Source organism: Melospiza georgiana, chromosome 3, assembly GCF_028018845.1.
Source record: "Melospiza georgiana isolate bMelGeo1 chromosome 3, bMelGeo1.pri, whole genome shotgun sequence".
Taxonomy (NCBI): Eukaryota; Metazoa; Chordata; class Aves; order Passeriformes; family Passerellidae; genus Melospiza; species Melospiza georgiana.
The window spans coordinates 107,131,071-107,150,646 of NC_080432.1; the positions used below are offsets into that span (position 1 = coordinate 107,131,071).

Genomic DNA, 19,576 nt, shown 5'->3' on the forward strand with positions numbered 1-19,576 from the left:
TCTTTGAATTAGAGACTAAATGAAGAAACCTTTTTTAAACATTAGATGCAACTTGTATTTCAATGAATATATTTTTTGTTTGAAATTCAGAGAAATCGAATTGGTTTGTTGGGGTTTTTTTTGCTCTTTGTTCCTTGTTTGTTCTTGCAAACAGGATAGCTGGGTGTGTAGTCAGGTGTATCTGACAACTGCCAATGAAATGGGTGCAGAAGCAAATGGATGCAGCAAGGAAACTTTTATCATTTGTTGTGTTAAGAAGTTTCCTCACTATGCCCAAATGTCCCTGACACAGTTCAGTTCTACTCTTACCACTAAACACAGTCAGACTATCTTAAGTTTCAGAAGCAGTTGTATAAACTGGGATGAATGTACTTTTGGAGACAACTTTGGTCCACTGCTGAATGTAACTATGATCCTAAATTTTCAGAAATCACAAAAGGTGTGTGTACCTAAAGCAACGGGTAGGCAATAGAAGCAGTTTTGGTAACCTGGATGAGCTAACAGAATGATTGACGTGGTTTTGCTTCAGATACTTCTTCATTAAAGGCAAATATTTACAACTTACATGTGTATATTTTTTGCAGTTAAAGGTGCTCCTCGAAACTTAAGGATTACAGATGAAACTACTGATAGCTTTGTAGTTGGGTGGACTCCAGCTCCAGGAAATGTCCTGAGGTACAGGCTTGTTTATAGACCACTTACTGGAGGAGAAAGGAGGCAAGTGACTGTATCAGCAAATGATAGGTCAACTACTCTGCAGAATTTGATCCAAGATACAAGATATGAAGTGTCTGTTGTTCCTGAGTATCAGTCTGGGCCTGGGAATTCATTGAATGGATATGCAAAAACAGATGAAGGTACATGATCAATGCTGTGAAGATAGTTAGCATGAGAAAAACTCGCTGCATGTTGACATATTCATACTGAAAGGAGAATAAACCATATAGTCCATATATATTGTCCTAGATAAACAGAGAGTTATAACATTGCTCAAGCCTAGCTGAGAGGTAACGTAAGACAATAGAATTTATCAAAATTGCAGTATTTCATTTTAAAATATAGTATCTTGAACCTGATATGGCAAGGTAACTTGGGTGAAGAATCTACTTGTATGTTTAATTAGTTGTCCCCATGATTCTTTATATTGTCAATGATATAAATTATATACCTGATATAAATTCAGACTCTGTTTGCACTTTTTGCTGAATGTTTAGCAAGAAATTAATGGAACATTTAATTTTCTCAAGTTATCACTGTAGATTTAATGAATGTGAAAATGCATGATCCTTTAACACGTATCATGCCTTATTAAAAAAAAACTAGAGAATACCAAAAGTATAACTGTCCTGATCATTGTTGAAGTTTCACTGATCCATGAAAGTCATCATCAAAAAGACCTCTTTAGGAAACCAAAACGTGTTAATTTCACATTTCATTTGTCATCTTCGACTTGATTCTGAATACAGTGACTTCAACATGGATCTTTGTTGAATCTGAGCATATCTAGAGGTGCTAGTATGTATAAGTGCTCCAGGATTGAGCCTGCTTTAACAGGAAAAAAAAATTGACCTTATTGTGCATTTTTGCCTCAGGAGGGTGGGGATGGGAACGTACAGTCCTGATTACAGTAAAGGTACACCGTAGCAGGGTTGGTCCAGCCTATTAGAGAATTTTTTTTAACATAAAATCCTATGTAGTGTTAAACTAAAGATAAACCAAGAAATTAAGCTTGCTTCAACTTTTTGTCAACATCTTTTAACATGTGCAGTCCGAGGAAATCCAAGGAATTTGAGAGTTTCTGATGCTACAACATCAACAATGAAGCTGTCTTGGGGTGCTGCTCCTGGCAAAGTGCAGCAGTACTTTATAACATACACTCCAGTGGCAGGAGGTGAAACTAAGGAAGTGACTGTGAAAGGTGACACCACCTCTAAGGTGCTGAAAGGCTTGGACCAAGCCACTAGGTATGCACTGACTGTGTCTGCCTTGTATGCCTCTGGAGCCGGAGATGCCCTTTCTGGAGAGGGAGAAACACTTGAAGGTAATTATTTATTGTTTCTGTTATTATTTATTCATTATCAGACCGATGTTTATGGTGTCTTAAAGTGTCTTCCCAAGTTTTCTATAGAAGTAAATATCTAAATGAAAAATAGACATAGACATTCTCCTACTTTACATGGACTTTCCAAATCTTCTGTCTCTAGAAGAAAAAAATGGGTTAGATCACTAGTTGTGGAGGAGACTCTGTGTCTCTTGAAAAAGCTATTGCAAGAAACACCAACCACAACTGACTGTGCTTCCACACCAGCCTTCATTAAATATTTTGTCTTATAACCTATCTTCCGAGCTGTTTTAGTGGCATATTCTTCTTAATGTAATGTATGTCTGCGACAGTAACGGGATTAATTAATGGGGTTAAAATATCTCATCCATATGAAAATTTGCAACATTTCTACAGTACTGAGTTTGAAACACGTTCAGGGACCATTTTTGCATCAGAGAAACAACACATAGTTTTAGGCATAAAGAGTCAAATCCTGCTTTTAACAAAGAACCTGAAGCTAACCATAAACAGAATGCTGGCAAAATCATAAGTCAGACCCAAAGGCTTTCTTATAAGGAGGAAAGGCTGTTCTTTCTCTGACATTGAGCAGATAATTTCCCAGACTAATTCTGTGTGAGCATTCTCAGTGTGATCTGTAGATTGTCAGAGGATAGGGAAAGCTTCCTTGTAGGCCTTGAAAGGAAGTGTGACTCTGCTCTGTGCTGGCCAGGGATGCTCTGCTGAAATCTGGCACTGCAGCTGTGTAGGCACTACACTTGAAAACATCTTATGGATGAATTATGTGGAATTAAGGCTTGTCTCTTGATGCTAGTCAAGTTACAGTAGGAATATACTCGATTCTCAGTTTCTCTACCAGTTCAACTTTTTATTCATGACATAGATTACAAAAAAATGCAGAAAACGTACTTTAAATAGGAAAATGTAAAATAAAACTATTTTAAAAATCAGTTTCAATGATTCACCAATGTGCTGAATTCTTCCTAATAAAATGTAGGCACTTGAGCACTGCTGTTTGTAGCATGGACTCCCTAGGATTCTTCTGTGATTGATGAAGAAAGGTAAATACTTTCAGTAGGCAGATAGTCCATCTGAGATCTCATTTTTCCTTCAAAGAGCATTTCTCTGTCCACTGACTATACAAGGAGTAAATGGCAGATCTAGACACCAACTGCCTGCCTGTCCCACTGCCTGAGACCTGCTTACTCTGATGGATGCAGCTGTCAGAGAATCAAGCACCTTGCTGTTCATGCTGAAAGTTTCCTACCTCCCTTGCTTTCACTACAAATGCAGGGTCCAGAAAACTCTTTTGTAGGAGAAAAGAGCCTGTCTCCTGCCCAGAACATTGCTGAGATCCAGGTAAATGAGATCAGGTATCAATATTTTGCCCATAGCCTCCAGAAAAGCTAGAGATGATCAGGACATAATGAACTTCCCTGTTGGTGGTGGTGCTGCCACTTCCTGGTCTAACATTTTTAGGAAGGAAGAGGCAGGGTGAAAATGTAGATTTTGTGCTGTGTGGGAGAGTTTGAATTTACCTCCACACCCCAGCAGGTTCACAATACTGCAGAATTTATTAGGTAAGAGTCTCCTTTATTCTTTCCACTGAACATGAGCCACCCAGGAATACAAATTTTACTCTCAGAACAAAAACAGAGTCCCAAGTAGACAGAGGAAGCTGATATCCCTGCTTTCTCCTCTGTGCTATCAGTGTGTAGCCTCAGTCTTCCTTTGCAAATCAGGAGAAGCCTCTGTCTCACTGTTAAACAGACTGAGTGGTTCACTTCTTAGGAACATACCTCAAATTTTAGTAAAGGTTTGACCAAGTTAGCTGTTTACATTTGGTGGAAACATTTTCATTGAGTATGTTTGCAGTAAACTTAGGAGAGCTCTTTTATTAACATGGAGTTGTGGAAATGTCAAGTGTGTTTCAAATTCATAAAGTAAGCTTAGCATTTTATCCTGTCATAAAACTTGAGCAAAAGAAAAATCTTTTAGGGCACTGCCTAGAGCTTCAGTTAAAACACATCCTAGAGAGAGCAGTGAATGAAATACAGTAGAATCCAAAAGCCAAAATCATCAGAAAAACAGAATTCAGTCTCAGGTACAGAGACTGTCTTGTCCTTTCAGTGCTCCCTGCTTTGTGTCTTCCTCGAGGGCTCTGATTCTTATTTGGACTTTCTGCTTTGCTAAATTGTTAATAAGAAGAAAAACATTCTTAACATTGGTTAAAGAGACAAATAATTTAAAAGAATATTTGCCTCTATCTTAGGAATAGGCTTGTATGAAACCAGATGAAGTTTAAAATGGGTGTTGGACTTGAAAGGTCACAGAAGCATTTCTGTATGAAATTTTGCTCTAAGCAACTGAATTGAAACATTACATTAAAAATTCAGTGACAATTTTTTTGGGGGGATAAATACGGGCAAAGAACATCCTATCACTCAACTGAATGACTTCTTATCCAGTTCTTCAACTGGGAGGACACCAAATTAAAAATTATTTTCCACTTTGACATGTATAGCTTTATAACTCAAGTATAAATTCTTTGAAGATTCAGAAGGATTTGAAAATCCTATCAGGGTGCTCTTCAGAAAACATTACTCTTCATATGAAAACTGTCTCTTAAATTTTCTTGGTTAGATAAAACATCAGTAAAAGCACTGTGTAGATGCCAATCCTTACTGGGTGATCAAAGGGAAACAACAGAATACAAATTTCTTTTTGCATGAAGCAAAGACCTAATTCATTATATTTCCTCATGAAATATCTACCATGTATTTCAGTAATCAGCATATCTGCAGTTTCATGGGGCAATAAAAGTACTTGAATTAGGCCAGAACTCTTTGAACACAGTTGTAGCTATTTTAAAAGACTGTGATTAACAGTATGAAAGGTTTTCAGAATATTTGTTGCAGCATATAAGACAGTATTTCACTATATGGCCCTATCTTACCACAGTGAAGGATAAAATAACAAAACCTTTAAAGAAACCCAGACAATTATGAATCAGGAATTGCAATTTTGGAACTGAAAGGTAACATTGAAATTTCAAATCTTATTATAGAAGTTTACATGAAAAGAGATGTTATGCTGGCTGGGAAGCTAAAGTAAATATGGTTGGACCAGGATGAAAAGTTACATAGGTCAGTGAAGTGAATACTTGACTAATGAGTAGCTGAAATAACTTGTCTGACTGAGGCTGGAAATAGGACAGGTCTTAACTTCTGGAGAAATAAACTTATCAACAGTAATGACAAAAAAGCTGTGAAAGGAAGCATAAAAAAGTGTTTAGTATTTTAGTTAGTTTTTCCATGAGCCATGGTGTCTGAGAAACAAAATAGTGTGGTGTGTGTTTTTCATTGCCAACAACCCAGAAAGACTGAGCACTTAAGTATTTTTCTGTATCAGGAATCCCTATGGGGCTTACTTGATGTCTTCACCATATGAATTCTCACCAAACCTATTCAGTCAGTGGTGCCATAGTTGCTCATCGTATCAGGAGCTAGGCTTGAGATTGCCTTTCAAACTGGGATGGTTGCTAGCTCATGGAATTGATATGTAGCCTAAGAGGAGTGAGTTTGAGTGTAGAGAACATTTCAGCACTAATAGAAAAGTGAGAAAAGAAGAGTTGGATACAGTACCTTCTCCAACTCTCTTATAGTCAAGAGGCAGGAAATGAAAAATCCAAACTCTCAGATGTTTATGGAATTTTACTGAATCACTAAATGGTCTCCTGTGATTAAGGATGTAGGCAAGCATTCTTCCTGCTTTCAGTAATGATTTATTTTGTTCTGCATCTAGTAGTAGAACCCACATGGGCAGTTACTCTCAGACAAGAGTATCCTTCAGCAGAGAGGAAAAAAACCAGAAATTTTTAGGCTGCTCTAACCTGATCTGCACAGACATGTCTGCCCAGGAATTCATTGAAGGCCCTTCAGTTATGTTTGTTATCTCCAAAATATTTTGGAGCAGTTACAATTTGCCCCCTATTCCTCTGCTTTGCTCTGCATAGTAGTTTTGCAGTGTTTTGAAGTGGCTTGTTTGTTTCAGGATTCATGGGAAAATCAATCCACAGAAACCTAGAAACCATTCCGTGTGCTTGATATAATTTACCATGTGGGTAATCTCAGTTTCTCCTTGTGTTTTTCCTTTTGCTAAGCATATGCTTGCCCTTATTGCTTCTCTGCATAAAACAGAGAGGGCAAATATTCCCCCAAGTTACTGTAGATAATCTCTTTTATAAACTGTTTGCATAGCTCTCTGGTCCAGCCCAAAGATAAACACATGCCAGAGGATCAGCATTTTATGAACTGTTCACAGACAACACTGTGTAGAGAGCTTAGCAAATGAGTAATCAGAAAATGACTCATTTCTGAGTGCTGTTCCATTACCAGGTAATTGTTATTCAGAGAGAATGGATTTCTTTTTGTGTGTGTGTGTGTGTGTGTGTTTTTGGAGCAGGAAAAGGGAAACAATGTATTTGCTCCTTTGTTGAAGGAGTATACTTTCCTTCTTCAGAAATCCAGATTTTAGGAAACTTATAGTGTTCTCATCTTTTGTATGACTTCTTTCAGTCATTGGCTGATTTTGTCTACAGTTATGAAGTACCATTCAGAGGTGAAAATTCTGGAGCTTTATATTTCATACTGCTTCAAACATAACTGCATGTGCAAAATATGTGCTGTAGAAAACTCTCCACTTTTATTCTCTCACTTCCAAAAGTGCATGGCAATCCATCACTGGGCAGCTTTGGTTGGAGCAGTTCTATAAAGGTGCCATGGAAAAATTTTCCTCAGACATACTTTTTTGGATATGATTCCCCTCAGCTCACACAACTGCTAAAGTAAGTTAAATCAGTGAAGGCTGACATTGGCCTTGGGATGGAACAGGGCTTGTGACAGCTGGGGGAACTAAACAAATTTGCACTGATGGTTATATTGATGTTATGCAATATAGATTGAAGAACAAGCAAGAAACAGTCATGGAACATCTTAGGGAAAAGTCATTCTCTTATCTCCAAACACTCCAAATAAACCATTTGGCTTTAAATATTGCTTGGGATCGTATGATCTTTACCCAAGTCCTTATACACCAGAAATAAAACACAATGAGAAACACGGTGAAGGCAGTGAGTCTAAATGCAGCAGACAGCAGGCAGTTTGTGAGAGCTACTGTTTTTCTAATCTGTTTTTTAATAAGAGAAGTGGTTTTAGGTCTGGCAAGAATTTGATTTTCTGCCCAAATGCATGCTGTCAGATGAAAAGAACATACTGTACATTAGCTGCTAAGCAGATTAACTTTCATAAATTGCCGTTGTTTTAAAGACTAAAAAATTCATTGCTAGATTAAGCAATCAATACAGAAATGCTTAATCCTAATAAATGTCTGGAAAGCTTGAAAGCTGAAGATCTGTTTTATGTGTCCTTTTGCTGGCAGCTATATTGTTTGCAAAAAAGTTTTAACAATATTTGAGCCACTGACTGTAATCAGGGAAGTCATTACACTTTTAAATACAAATTTCAGAGAACTTTAGAAAAAAGGCTGGTTCATTTTTTTCCTCCAGAAAAATACTCAGTAATCAGGTTTCCATCTTTCTTGCACTGAGAAATTTCCAAGTATTTCCACTTATATCAGTGCAGATCCTAGGCTAGACATGCTGTTGGTAAAAAAGAAGAAAGTTCTTTGGCATATGTGAGGTTGCTGGTCTGCATTAGCAGAGGTGTCAGCCTGTTTTCTTTCTTATCTTTGTCCTTTTTGGAATAAGCAAAAACAGGCATATTGTATTATATTCAGGACAGTATAAATAAATTTGAGAGATAATTATGTCATTGTGTCTTCTGCTTTGGAAAGAGAATCTTTGTTTCAGTGATGCAGGGCCCAAATCTTCCATACTGTTTGAGGAGTAGCTATTTCTGTTGTGAGAATTAGGCCGTACCAAAACAAGATATGAAAAAAGTTGTCATAACTAGATCATTTTCAGTTTGAAGTGATTTTCTGTTGTATATATTTCTTATAGTTTAGGTTTTGGGATTTTGGAGGAAAGCTCATTTTTGGTCAGAAAATGAGTAGCAGTTCTTTGCTACATAAATGATTCTGTTTTGCTGTTTCTGTAGTAACATAAGAATGCTTTAGAAATGAATGGCCTCCTACAGACAGAATAGTACAAATTCGAGTGACATTTTCTTACAATGAGATTTTTAGCCTATCACAGGCACTTTATGTAATGGTCAGACAGCGTAGTGCTGCTTCCGCCCTGACAGAAACAAGGACCCAGTGTCTTCAGGAGGTTTAATGCTGTATCATGCATTTTTAAAATTGTACATTCCAAGATTTTTGAGTGACCTTTGAAACAGACTTGACAATCTGAGGAAAATTATCTTAGTTTTTTCTAGGAAACAAAGTATGTATCAGAAAAAAACCCCAGTGGTGGAAGATTGAGTGAATAATAAAAAGATATTTCTTCACAGTGTTAACTGAATAACTTTTGGAAAAGACAGATAGAATATTAAAGAGACTGAAGGTGAACACCTGTTGGCATTATCCTACATCAGGGACTCGGGAGTGCTCTGGATGAAGGTCCTCTAACCATTGTTTTCGGTTAGAACTCTCCTGGTTGGCCTTTTTGCCTTTCTGCAGAAGAGAAGAAATCTGCTTTAATGGGGTTATGTGAGTGTGTAGTAAGTCTTTGGCTTTCCCCTGCACCATGGCCACATCCCCTCTCTACTTGCCTGAGGGCTGGCTGCTAACCACTTTATGTCTTGGAGAGAGGGATATCAGCCCACCCAAGTGGTAGCCTCCCCCAGTGCTGAGGAGAGTTTGACCATTGGAGTATCATCTGCTATCTACTATCTAGAGGATTATCTGCTGTCATCTTATCTGATGCATGCACTTGGATCCTTGGCTGTGGCAATCTAGCCTGCTGACACAATGGGATACTCCTGACTATTGCCCATTGTGAACAAGGCAGGACTCAGGCCAGAACATTTTGGTCTATGCCTCTACAAGCGAAGGCTTATTTAGTTGATTCTGACATTTTAGGATGCTAGCTTACAGAAATCATATGTTTAACTGAAATGAAACATAGCTCTGCACAAAATTTACCACTGCAGATTGATTTTGAAACCTGGTTTAAAAAAACACACACAGAAAGCTGTTTAAAATTTGGGCCCAAATTGCATGTAAAAATCCCACTGAGATCAGCTGGAGTTGTGTAAATGTCTCTGAGGGGAAAGGCCATTTGAATAAGGACATTTGATTTTTATGAATGTCAACATTTTAATTTTAGCTGATTCAGTCTTGTGTTCAATAACAACAGTGATTGCTGGAGAGCTACGGGAAGTGAGCCAAGTGGACAGAGGGAAACTGCTTTATTGTGTCTCTGGCACACTACAGTGGAAAAACTTAATATGGAAACTGGACATTTCAGAAGTACAGAACAGAGTATAAAAGCACCTGACTGAAGGTTACCAAGTGAATTTTTCAAAGTGTGTCTGCTCTAAGTGATGGTAAAGTTGTACAGGGGACTGTAGGTAGTGAAAAGTGCTCCGAGATAAAAAAATCCTTGTTTGCTGATGTCTTAGGGGCTATATGAAGTGATGAACATACATTAGCTTCCATTTCCAGTCAAGAAAAAGCAGGAGTCCTTTGCTAGCCAGCCAGCACTTTTCTTTCTTATGATGTGCATTGTCTCTCCATGCTCCTTAATCATCCTGTTTAAACAAGCAGGCAAGATATTCAAGTGGATATTCAACAAACATTTCTGAACACATTGACCAAAGAATAAAAATAAGTATTCATGTGTTACAGTTGTAGCTTTTGTGTGTGTCATGTACCTGACATATAAGCAAGCCACCCAGGTATTTAGTTTTAATACAAGAGAAGAATATTTCATAGGTCTCATTGTATGTTTGTTAGTGGCCACATTATACCATTGTTACTGTGGAGGATGACTGTGTTTCTTGACTCTCAGTGTAGCAGCTTTGATAATATTTCATGGAATCCAAACAGTTTAAGACTTACAGTTTGAGTTCATCTTAAACATAGGTGTTCTCCTAATAATAAATTAAAAATAAACCACTGTGGGAGATCAACTGAAGCAGAAAAAAAGTTGTGAGTGAACTTCCACCTCACACGTGAGGTGCAAATCAAGTTAGCGTGTTATGTTGAAGAAATGTTCTCAGTTGCAGTGTAACATATAAAATGTCCAATTTCCCTTAGTAGGTAAGTTGTCTTGTCAGCAGTTTCCAACTATTTGAAGTAAAAATTTTCCATTTAGTTCTAGTGGTTTGGTAGAAATCCCAGTTCCTTTTCCCTCTTTTACCTTGACTTATAAAAAAGACATTTAGTTCCAAAGAATATTTATTTCAGAACCAACATATTACAGTAACTGCTGTTCATTATAATCCATTCCAAACAAATTATTTTCCTCTGTTATTTAATGACCTCAATAATGACTTAATCAATAAGGGTTTTAAATAAGAAGTTATTTTTGCAGTATTTCCAACATATATCATTAGCTGTAGTATCCAAGAGTAGACTTGCAAAAAATTGTGCTGTGGTAGCAGATACTTGAATACTGAAATCATGTTGTGGCAGAGCCATGTTTTAAAGTAGCCAAAATAAAGTGACTTGTATATTTATATTACATTAAAATATGGAAAGAAAGGTTTTTATTGTGAGACATCTGTGCATTCTATCAAGTTAGGTTTTCCATATTTTTTCCACTTGGATTGCCTTAATATTTTTTTTTATTGTATGAAAAAGCCAAGATTTGAGAGTAGGAGCTTAAGAGCAGACAGAAAAATTGCTGTAATTTACTTTTGAAGGCAAATCTTTTTTTCAGGCTTCCAGGAAAATTGTTATTTGGAGCTAAGATTCTGTCCTGGCTTTCATTTAATGCAGTCACTGAATTTGGTGAGACTTCATGAAGCATGAGCTGAATTGGCCCTTTTCACTATAACTTTTTCAGTATATGCAATCGCTGTTGGGAAATGTTAACTGAACTTCACCAAACCCTCTGTATCTTAACCTTTCTTTGAAGAGAAGATGCCATAAATTGTGGTAATTTATATTACATGGCTAGAAAAATCAGTTTGAAGGGTACAATTTTAAGAACTGATGCAGAGTTAGGACAGAAAAAGAACTGTCTCCAGAAAAACATGATGGAATGTCCCTAAGACTGAATTAAAATCAGAAACCCCTCCACAACGCGTGTTCTGTTACGTGTACTTGAGAGTCATCTTTGTGATTGCTGTGGTACTCTCTGATTCTGCATTCTGTGTAGCTGGTCAATCTCTGATAGGTTGACATTAATTTCTATTCATCATTAAGTCAAGTGGGATTAGTTATCTCACTTTTAATGAAGCTGCACCAGCAAGGAGATGTTTCCAAAACCAAACTTTCTACAGATAATATTTTCTGCTCCACTGGGATTGTGTTTGGATATGTTGCAGATTGTGGTGGAAGTAAAAGACAAATGAATATGAAAAGTGAAAACTCAGACTATGACTTTGAGCAATTTGCTGCTCAGCCTGAAACTGCTTCAGACTTCTGAATGTAGTGAGGTCTGTTCTTGCAATGTGTCTAAGTAGTGGAAAGTGGATAAGTATTGAATTTCTCTGTGTTCAAAGAATTTTGATTCTGCTCCTGTGGCTGCTATGGATTAGTATAAGGACATACTTTTATCAGTGAGGGTAAAACTTAACTGTGATGCCATGAGGCCACCCCAAGTGTTTAAGTCCTCTTGCTAAGCAGGAGCCACTCAGGAATGTCCTGTACAGTGAGAAATCTCACAGAGAATACACACCCAAGAACTGAGTACTTCTCTGTCTATGTGGATCTGGTTTCACAGAGCCCTTTTGCAGATTTTTCTATGATGAGGCTGTTGCACTAAATCGACCAGTCAATGCTCCTTTCCTGCTATCAAAAGCAAGTCATTGCAACAGGAAAATTGAACATATGTTATAAATGTACATTGAAGATTAAGCAGAGGCACTCCTTTCACTGCACCACTTTAGACCAATGAGCTGAATTTTTAAGCAGAGGAACAACTCTGATGTGTTAGGTGAGACTCACATATCCATCTGACACTGGATTTCACAGACTAATAAGCTGCTTCCTTCTTTCCCTTTGGCTGAAACAAACTACAGGGAGGAAAGAGGTAAAGGTCTTATGAATGGAAAGATGGAGAATGTTTTCTACAGTAAGTGTGGGATGATGTAAACACATGCAAATTAGTTGTGAACACAAAATGAAATAGCTGATCTGGTAAGTGGGACTCTGGAATATACTAGTACTAATAAATCACCAAATAAAGTTGTCAGAGAAAGTACTCTCATTAGACACCTGGGCAATCATCAAGCATATGGAGTTCAATGAGGACAAGTGCTGGATTCTGCACCTGGGATGGGCAACCCTGGATGTACAGACAGAGCAGGGAATGAGATGCTGGAAAGCAGTGCCAGGGAAAGGGACCTGGGAGTCCTTTTTGATGGAAAGTTGAATATGAGAGGGAAGACAGGAGCAGACACTGATCTCTTTTCTGTGGTGACCAGTGACAGGACCAAAAGAATGGCCTGAAGCTGTGTTAGGGGACTTTTAGGTTGGATATTAGAAAAAGGTTCTTCATCTAGAGGGTGGTTGGGCCCTGGAACAGGCTTCCCGGGGCAGTGGTCACAGCACCAGCCTGACAGAGTTTGAGAAGTGTGTGGACAATTCTCTCAGGAACATGATGTGACTCCTGGGGATGGTGCTGTGCAGGCCTCGTAGTTGGTGATCCTTCTGGGTCCCTTCCAACTCAACAGATTCTGTGATTCTGTGAAAAGTCTCCATTATTTAACCCTTGGAAAAAAGGTACACACATAACAATGATGATGAATGAATGAAATAAAATCATTTTTTTGAGAGTTAAAATTTACCTAAGTGAGCTGCACCACATTTAAGCACTGGCTTCATTCCAGGTCTATGAATACTGCCATTGTTATTTTGCATATTCTAAAGCACGACTGCTAAGTATCTTACATGGTTGGGATAAGATCATTCATAGTCTGAAGTTAGCTTTAAGCATTTTGTTGAAACCTTCATCTATTTTCTCTTGGGACTACCTTCGTATGTTATTGAAAATAATATTAATGGGAAAGGTTTGGTTTAGCTTTTAAGATCATTTGGCTTTTACATTTGTACTTTGCTAACTTGTGCTATTTGTGTTTAAGAGAGAATTTGCTGTTTTCTTTCTTGCAGAACGTGGTTCACCACGTAATTTAGTTACCACAGACATAACTGACACTACAGTTGGGTTATCATGGACACCAGCTCCAGGAACAGTTAACCATTACAGGATAGTATGGAAATCACATTATGATGATACCGTGGGAGAGAAGAGAGTCCCAGGAAATACAGTGGATGCTGTGATAGAAGGCTTGGAGCCAGAGACTAAATACAGGATTTCGGTATATGCAGCCTACAGCAGTGGAGAAGGAGACCCGGTAGAAGGAGAGGCTTTTACTGATGGTAAGTGTAATACATTACCACCATTTTTAACATTCTGTTTTTGATGAAATTATAGTTTTAAAATAAAATTGACCTTATTTTTCCCCTTTCTTTTTTATTTTTTATGGAAAGTTTCCCCAAACCAAAATGCCACCTCAGCTCAGCCAATTTTGACATTTTGTTGGACTATTAAAAAACCGAAAAAAAAAAAATCTTTTCTATTTCATATAGGTTTGGATTCAGCAAGAATTACTTCCAAATTAAGATATGATTTGGTCTGCATATTACTCTGAATTCAACCTTTTATAGGTTTGTTGTGATTGCTAAAAATAGGTGAAGGAAATATGGATAGAGCAAGTAGGAAAGATGGGGTGCATTCCCACAGAATCAATGAGTTTCCTTTCCAAGTTATTGCCCTTCCAATCTTCACAGTCCTCAAACTGAGGCTCACTGGGTGATTTTGTTGTTTGTTAGTTACCTTTCTGGGGCTCTTCTTTTTCTTATTTGCAAAACATTATATTATATTTGGTCAAAGGACGCTCAAGCCTCTCCTGCAGTGTAGGCAAAGTGAAAAAACACAGAGCCCAGGGATGGCTTGTTTCTTTGTAGCAGGAACTGCAAGTGAAGGAGTCAGAATGAATGAAGGGATGTCCTGGATAAGGCTTGACATTCCTGTTGCTTGCCTAAAGGGGCCATGCAAAGACAGAGCCTGAGGGAGGAAGCATCATGTGTGTTTACATGTTCTTGTGCTCTGTCCTAAGCATCTGTTTTGACTACTGCTGGAGACAGGCTGCTGAATTACGTTAACCTTTGTCCTTGGCCCAGAGCAGTTGTTCTCAAGGTTTTGCAAGAGTAGTGGTTGCTGCTGTTAGTAAGAGCTGACTCCCCAGAGTCAAAGCAGACTAGCAGACTGCTGTGCCACGGCTTCCCTCTTGGTTCAAGCACAGCAACACCAGCTGTTCTAGCTTTTCCAGGTTAGGTGGGTAGCTAGCCTCATCATTTGTACTGACTCTCTGTGCACTGACTGAGGGAACTTGCTGTTAGGCCTACCAATAGCCCCACACCTGGGGCTAATAGCCTGAAACTATTGTATCTTTCTGGCATACACACAATTAGAAATTGTCAGTTCTTAGGAGCTACAATGCCTACATTACTGTGTGTTGAAATACTGACCGATTCCACCATGCCAAGAGGGTTCAGCTTTGCCAAAACCTAGATGGCTTATTTTGGCTGACAGCCAGCATTGCATACCTGTCAGTTCACTTGGGATTATTTATACCATTTGTACAGTCTGGAAAATATCTCTTAGAAGCTGAATGCTGCAATTTGTCGAGAAAATGCTTTATTAGTTCAAAGGTCTATTTCAGCACATATGCTATGTTGTGATGAGTGATTTTCCAAGCATTTGGAAAGTCACTCACATCTATTTGAAGGACAGTTTGCATGGGGTTCAACAACCAGCTGTTTAGGTATTCACCAGTACCTTATCAGACCTGTGAAGTCAAAACTTAGAAAATCTATAGGACATTGAGTTCGTGAAAATCAATGACTCTATAATTTATCAATTTGAGAGTGCTGAATCCATTATTTAATGGATTAAGGAAAACATGACTAAGTAAAACTCCCAATTATGCAGTGTCATCATGTGATTTATACTTCCCCCTTTTTTGTCTCAATAGTGAAAACCAAACATCTGGTTGTTTAGTCCATCACAATTAAAAAATAATTAACAATGGCCTGTGAGATTCCCCTGTGTCTTCCCCACAATCAAATACTGGAATTTTAAAAAGGCCAATTTTATTTTTTAGTACAGCAGCACTAATTTTGTAGTCATGCATTTGAATATATCTGTACATGAAAAAGTAAAAATCTATCCATATTTTTACACTGAAAAGTGTCACCAAATGCCAGGACTCTGACAGTAGACAACGAGACAGAAAATACCATGAGAGTTAAGTGGCAGCCTGCGCCTGGGAAAGTCTTGTCTTACCGCGTGAACTACAGAGCACGCAGCGGAGGCAGGCAAATGTCTGGGAGAGTAAACGCCCCTGCCACCAGCATCGTGCTCAAGCGACTTAAGCCCCGCACCACGTACGACATAACTGTCGTTCCAATTTATGATTTTGGACACGGGAAATCGAGAAAAGGAGAAGGAACAACAGGTATGTACCACAAGGTTGTACAGGATTTCATAATGCAAGTTTTGTGCCTAAAGTTAGTAAGCAGGAAACATAGAAAAGCATGGCAGAGTCTGCCAAGATCATCAATTGACAGGAAAATTGAAGAAAATGTTATAAGTTGAGAAAAGAGTTTGATTTGTTTGAAATTTCACTGTGACATAGCCTGAGCACAGCTTTTTGCTGTTGATATTAAGAGGTGTAAGTACAGTGTAAAATCTGTTTGAAAATACTAGAATTGTTTTGAAATGCTGTCATCAGAAGTTCAAACAAGGTGTTTTGTGAGGAAGACAGGCTACTTAATCAAATGTTGTCTGCTGTTGCATATTTTGTCTTTTGCTTGTGGGTATTGATTAAATAGCTACCCATCATCCTGTTATTTAGGTTTGTCTTCTCTGGTCACATATTTTCTGTGGAAAACCCAGCTACTAAAAAGGGGGAGTAGATGATTTTGAAGATTCATCTGTGGAAGTCTGACTTCATGGTCTTTTGGACAGGCTGTCTTCTCCCTCAGAAACTGAAACTTTGAAACGTTTATTAAGTCTCAGTGAAGTTATTTTTGCAGAAAAAGCAAAACTCATTTTCCACTCTACCTTCAGTTGGAATGTGATGCTGGTCTTATACTTTGTAAGGAAATGTTCTCTAGATGTTCAGATCAATCACATTTATTGTCAGTTTTCTGCTTCCATAGATGGAAAGCTATTAACTAAAGAGAATTTTTTCAAGATGTTTCTGCCTGTCTGACACTAGTGCCATTTGCAGAGGTTCTCTGTAGATAGTTCATGCCATTCTCTGTTTTCTGAATATACGTTATATTGAATGACAGGAAGTAAGATAAAGGTATCCTAACAGTGGAGATATCAGCACCTCAGTTACTGAAGAAAGGTTTCTTCTTAACCTAAAATGTGCTTGATATTAAGGAGTCACAAACACTTGAGCAGCTCTTAACCAACATGTAGTTGTTTAATGCTGAAAATTATACTGAGATAAATTTTAGATAATCCAGCTGCTTTTGATTTTTGACCTTTTCATCTTGATACAGATATGTCTCTGCTTTCAGTCTAAATAACTGTGGTGGTAAACACTATTTGGAAGCAAGTGAGGCCTGAGTCATCTTTTTAGTGGAAGCTATCATGATAATTCAGGGAGTATGATGAGAGATGAGACAGAGAATCTGTACTTTTCCTTGTGAGTTAGGAGTATATCTATTGTTTCTCAGCAGAACTCACATTTTGAGGACATTTATGATCTTTTGGCTATAGCTAGACAATTGCATAGGCACAGGGACAAGGCAAATGTTTTTTTCTCTGTCTTTCAGGCCAAAGCAATAGTGGTAGTTTTTTGTTTACTCTAATTCCCTTTTTTTTTTTTTTTTGTACTTTGAGCTTACACTGATGCATTATTTTCCATGACTACACTTTAGAGTTGCACACAAGCAAAAGTTGCACAAAATGCAGAAGCTAGCAACAGCTTGTAGCCATTGTCTGTGAGTGCTGCCCTGCAGTGGGCAGCTGTTAATTTTCTGAGGAAGTTGCTCTTGACCTAAAAGCCTTGACCAGCTGTTTGGCTGGCACTCCTCAGAAGAATTGGTTTTTGACACACTGCCACGCCTGTGGTTGGTGATGTTGCTTTAGCTGCCAGACAATTTATCCCTCAGTCCATTGACTGCAGAGGGAGCCTCAAAAATAGACTTAGCCCATGTACCTATTGGTTAAATAGGTAAAAGTAAATGTCAGGAATCTCATCTTCCATCTCTTAGTACTTGTCTTTGCTAAAGAAAGGAACAAGGAGTTTAGGACTCTCACTAATACTAGATTTGCATATATATATATATATATATATATATACACATATATACTTGAAAGCATACTTGTTGATTTTTTGCCATGTGTAGACCTGATCTAAACTCTTTTGTTTCCCACCCTTTCAGCCTCTCCCTTTAAGCCACCTCGAAATCTGAGAACTTCAGATTCAACTATGTCAAGTTTCAGAGTAACCTGGGAGCCAGCCCCAGGGAGAGTGAAGGGGTACAAAGTAACTTTCCACCCCACTGAAGATGATGGGAGCCTTGGAGAATTAATAGTGGGGCCCTATGACAGCACAGTGGTATTGGAGGAGCTTAGGTATGCATACTCCCTCATATTGGTTTTTGCTTTGTTTTGTTCAGTTTCCTTTAAATAACTTTAGCCTAGGATTCTGTTTAATTGCGATCTGGTATTGAAATGTCTTGTAAAATCTGCTGTAAGTTAAGCAAGTAATTTTGTCAATTAGCTATGAAAATCCTGTTATGCCATCTCTGAAAGGTACTTGGCCGGTTTCTTTCCAAGAGTATCCATTTACATCACTTGTGGTGTTCTCACAGGAACTGAAGGAGGCAAAGATATATAGGCTGGAGCTGTATTTCACATATGAGAAATATAATGGAATAATGAAGGATAATTGAGATTTCTAAAGTTTACTTTCAAAAGTTTCTTGTCTCATGTTTCTCAAAAGATGCTTAGTTTAGCTCTTGATTCATTTTCTCAGAGGCTTAGATTTTTAAAGCAGGCTGCCCACCAAGTCAAAATCTGTTAGGCAAGTATACTAAATATAATTAAAATGGGATCATTAAGTCAAAGAATCATACAGTCATAGAACTATTTGGGTTGAAAGTAACCTTAGAGATCATCTAGTTCCAACCTCATTGCTGTGGGCACCTTCCAGTAGATCTGGTTGCCATCCAACCTGGCCTTCATGCCCTGGGATGGGACACCCACAACTTCTCTGGGCCACCTGTTCAAGTGTCATACCACCCTCACAGTAAAGAGCATCTTCCTAATATCTAATCTAAATCTAGTCTCAGTTTAAAGCCATTACTCTCTGTCCCTACATGCCCCTGTCAGAAGTGCCTCTCCAGCTTTCCTTAGGCTCCCTTTAGGTGCTGGAATCCTACCATAAGATCTCCCCAGACCCTTCTCTTGTCTATGCTGAACAACCCCAACTCTCAGCCTGTCTTCACAGGATAAGTACTCCAGCCCTCTGATCATTTTTCAATCTTTTTCTGGACTCATTCAAGAGGTCCAAGCTCCTCTTATATTGGTGGCTCCAGAGCTGGACACTGTACTTCAGGGGTTTCACATGAGCCAAATAGAGGGTGAGAATCAACTCCATTGACCTGCTGGTTGCTTCTTGGGATGCAGCCCAGGCATCACTCCCAGTCTCTTAATTTGCCCTTTGTGACCTTCCAGCAGTGTGGCTGGAGCACTTTTCAGCAAAAACTGAGGCAAAAATATAATTCAGCACCTCAGCCTTCTCTAGATCCCGGGTAACCAGGTCTCCTGTTTTCTTCTGGAGGAGGCCCATTTTCTCCCTGCTCTTCCTTTTATCTTCAATGTACCATAGAAACTTTTCTTGTTGCCCTTGGTGTCCCTGGCCTGATTTAATTCTATCAGGACTTTAGCTTTCTTAACCTGATCTCTGGCTGCCTGGAAAATTTGTCTTCACAGAATTAAATAACTTGAATGAGGAAGGCTATAAATTTAAGTATAGAGTGCAAAATCAGCTTTTAAATTGTTGAAACATCAATGTCTTGTGGAAGTGCCAGTATTTGGGCTTCATGTTTTAGCACCTTCTTTTCCATTAGGTATTTTTTTTTTTTGTAAGAGTTTAATAAGTGAATTGTTTAGCATTTTACTAGCCAAATGACTTTAGTTAAAGTACACCTCTTTGACTATTTCAGGGCAGGAACTACCTATAAGGTAAATGTTTTTGGGATGTTTGAAGGAGGAGAGAGCAACCCTCTGGTTGGACAAGAGATGACCACCCTTTCAGATACTACTACGGAGCCATTTTTATCTAGAGGTAAACA

General features: G+C 38.3%; 1 protein-coding gene across 1 annotated transcript in view; it reads left to right on the forward strand.

Annotated features, from left to right (window-relative positions):
- The window catches only part of COL12A1 (collagen type XII alpha 1 chain), a 99,355-nt gene that overhangs the window by 20,175 nt on the left and 59,604 nt on the right, over positions 1-19,576 (forward strand). The window contains exons 13-18 of the mRNA XM_058021739.1: positions 585-857; positions 1,769-2,041; positions 13,304-13,573; positions 15,448-15,714; positions 17,660-17,852; positions 19,448-19,569. Coding sequence (XP_057877722.1) covers positions 585-857; positions 1,769-2,041; positions 13,304-13,573; positions 15,448-15,714; positions 17,660-17,852; positions 19,448-19,569 — 1,398 coding nt within the window. The remainder of the gene's footprint in view (positions 1-584; positions 858-1,768; positions 2,042-13,303; positions 13,574-15,447; positions 15,715-17,659; positions 17,853-19,447; positions 19,570-19,576) is intronic.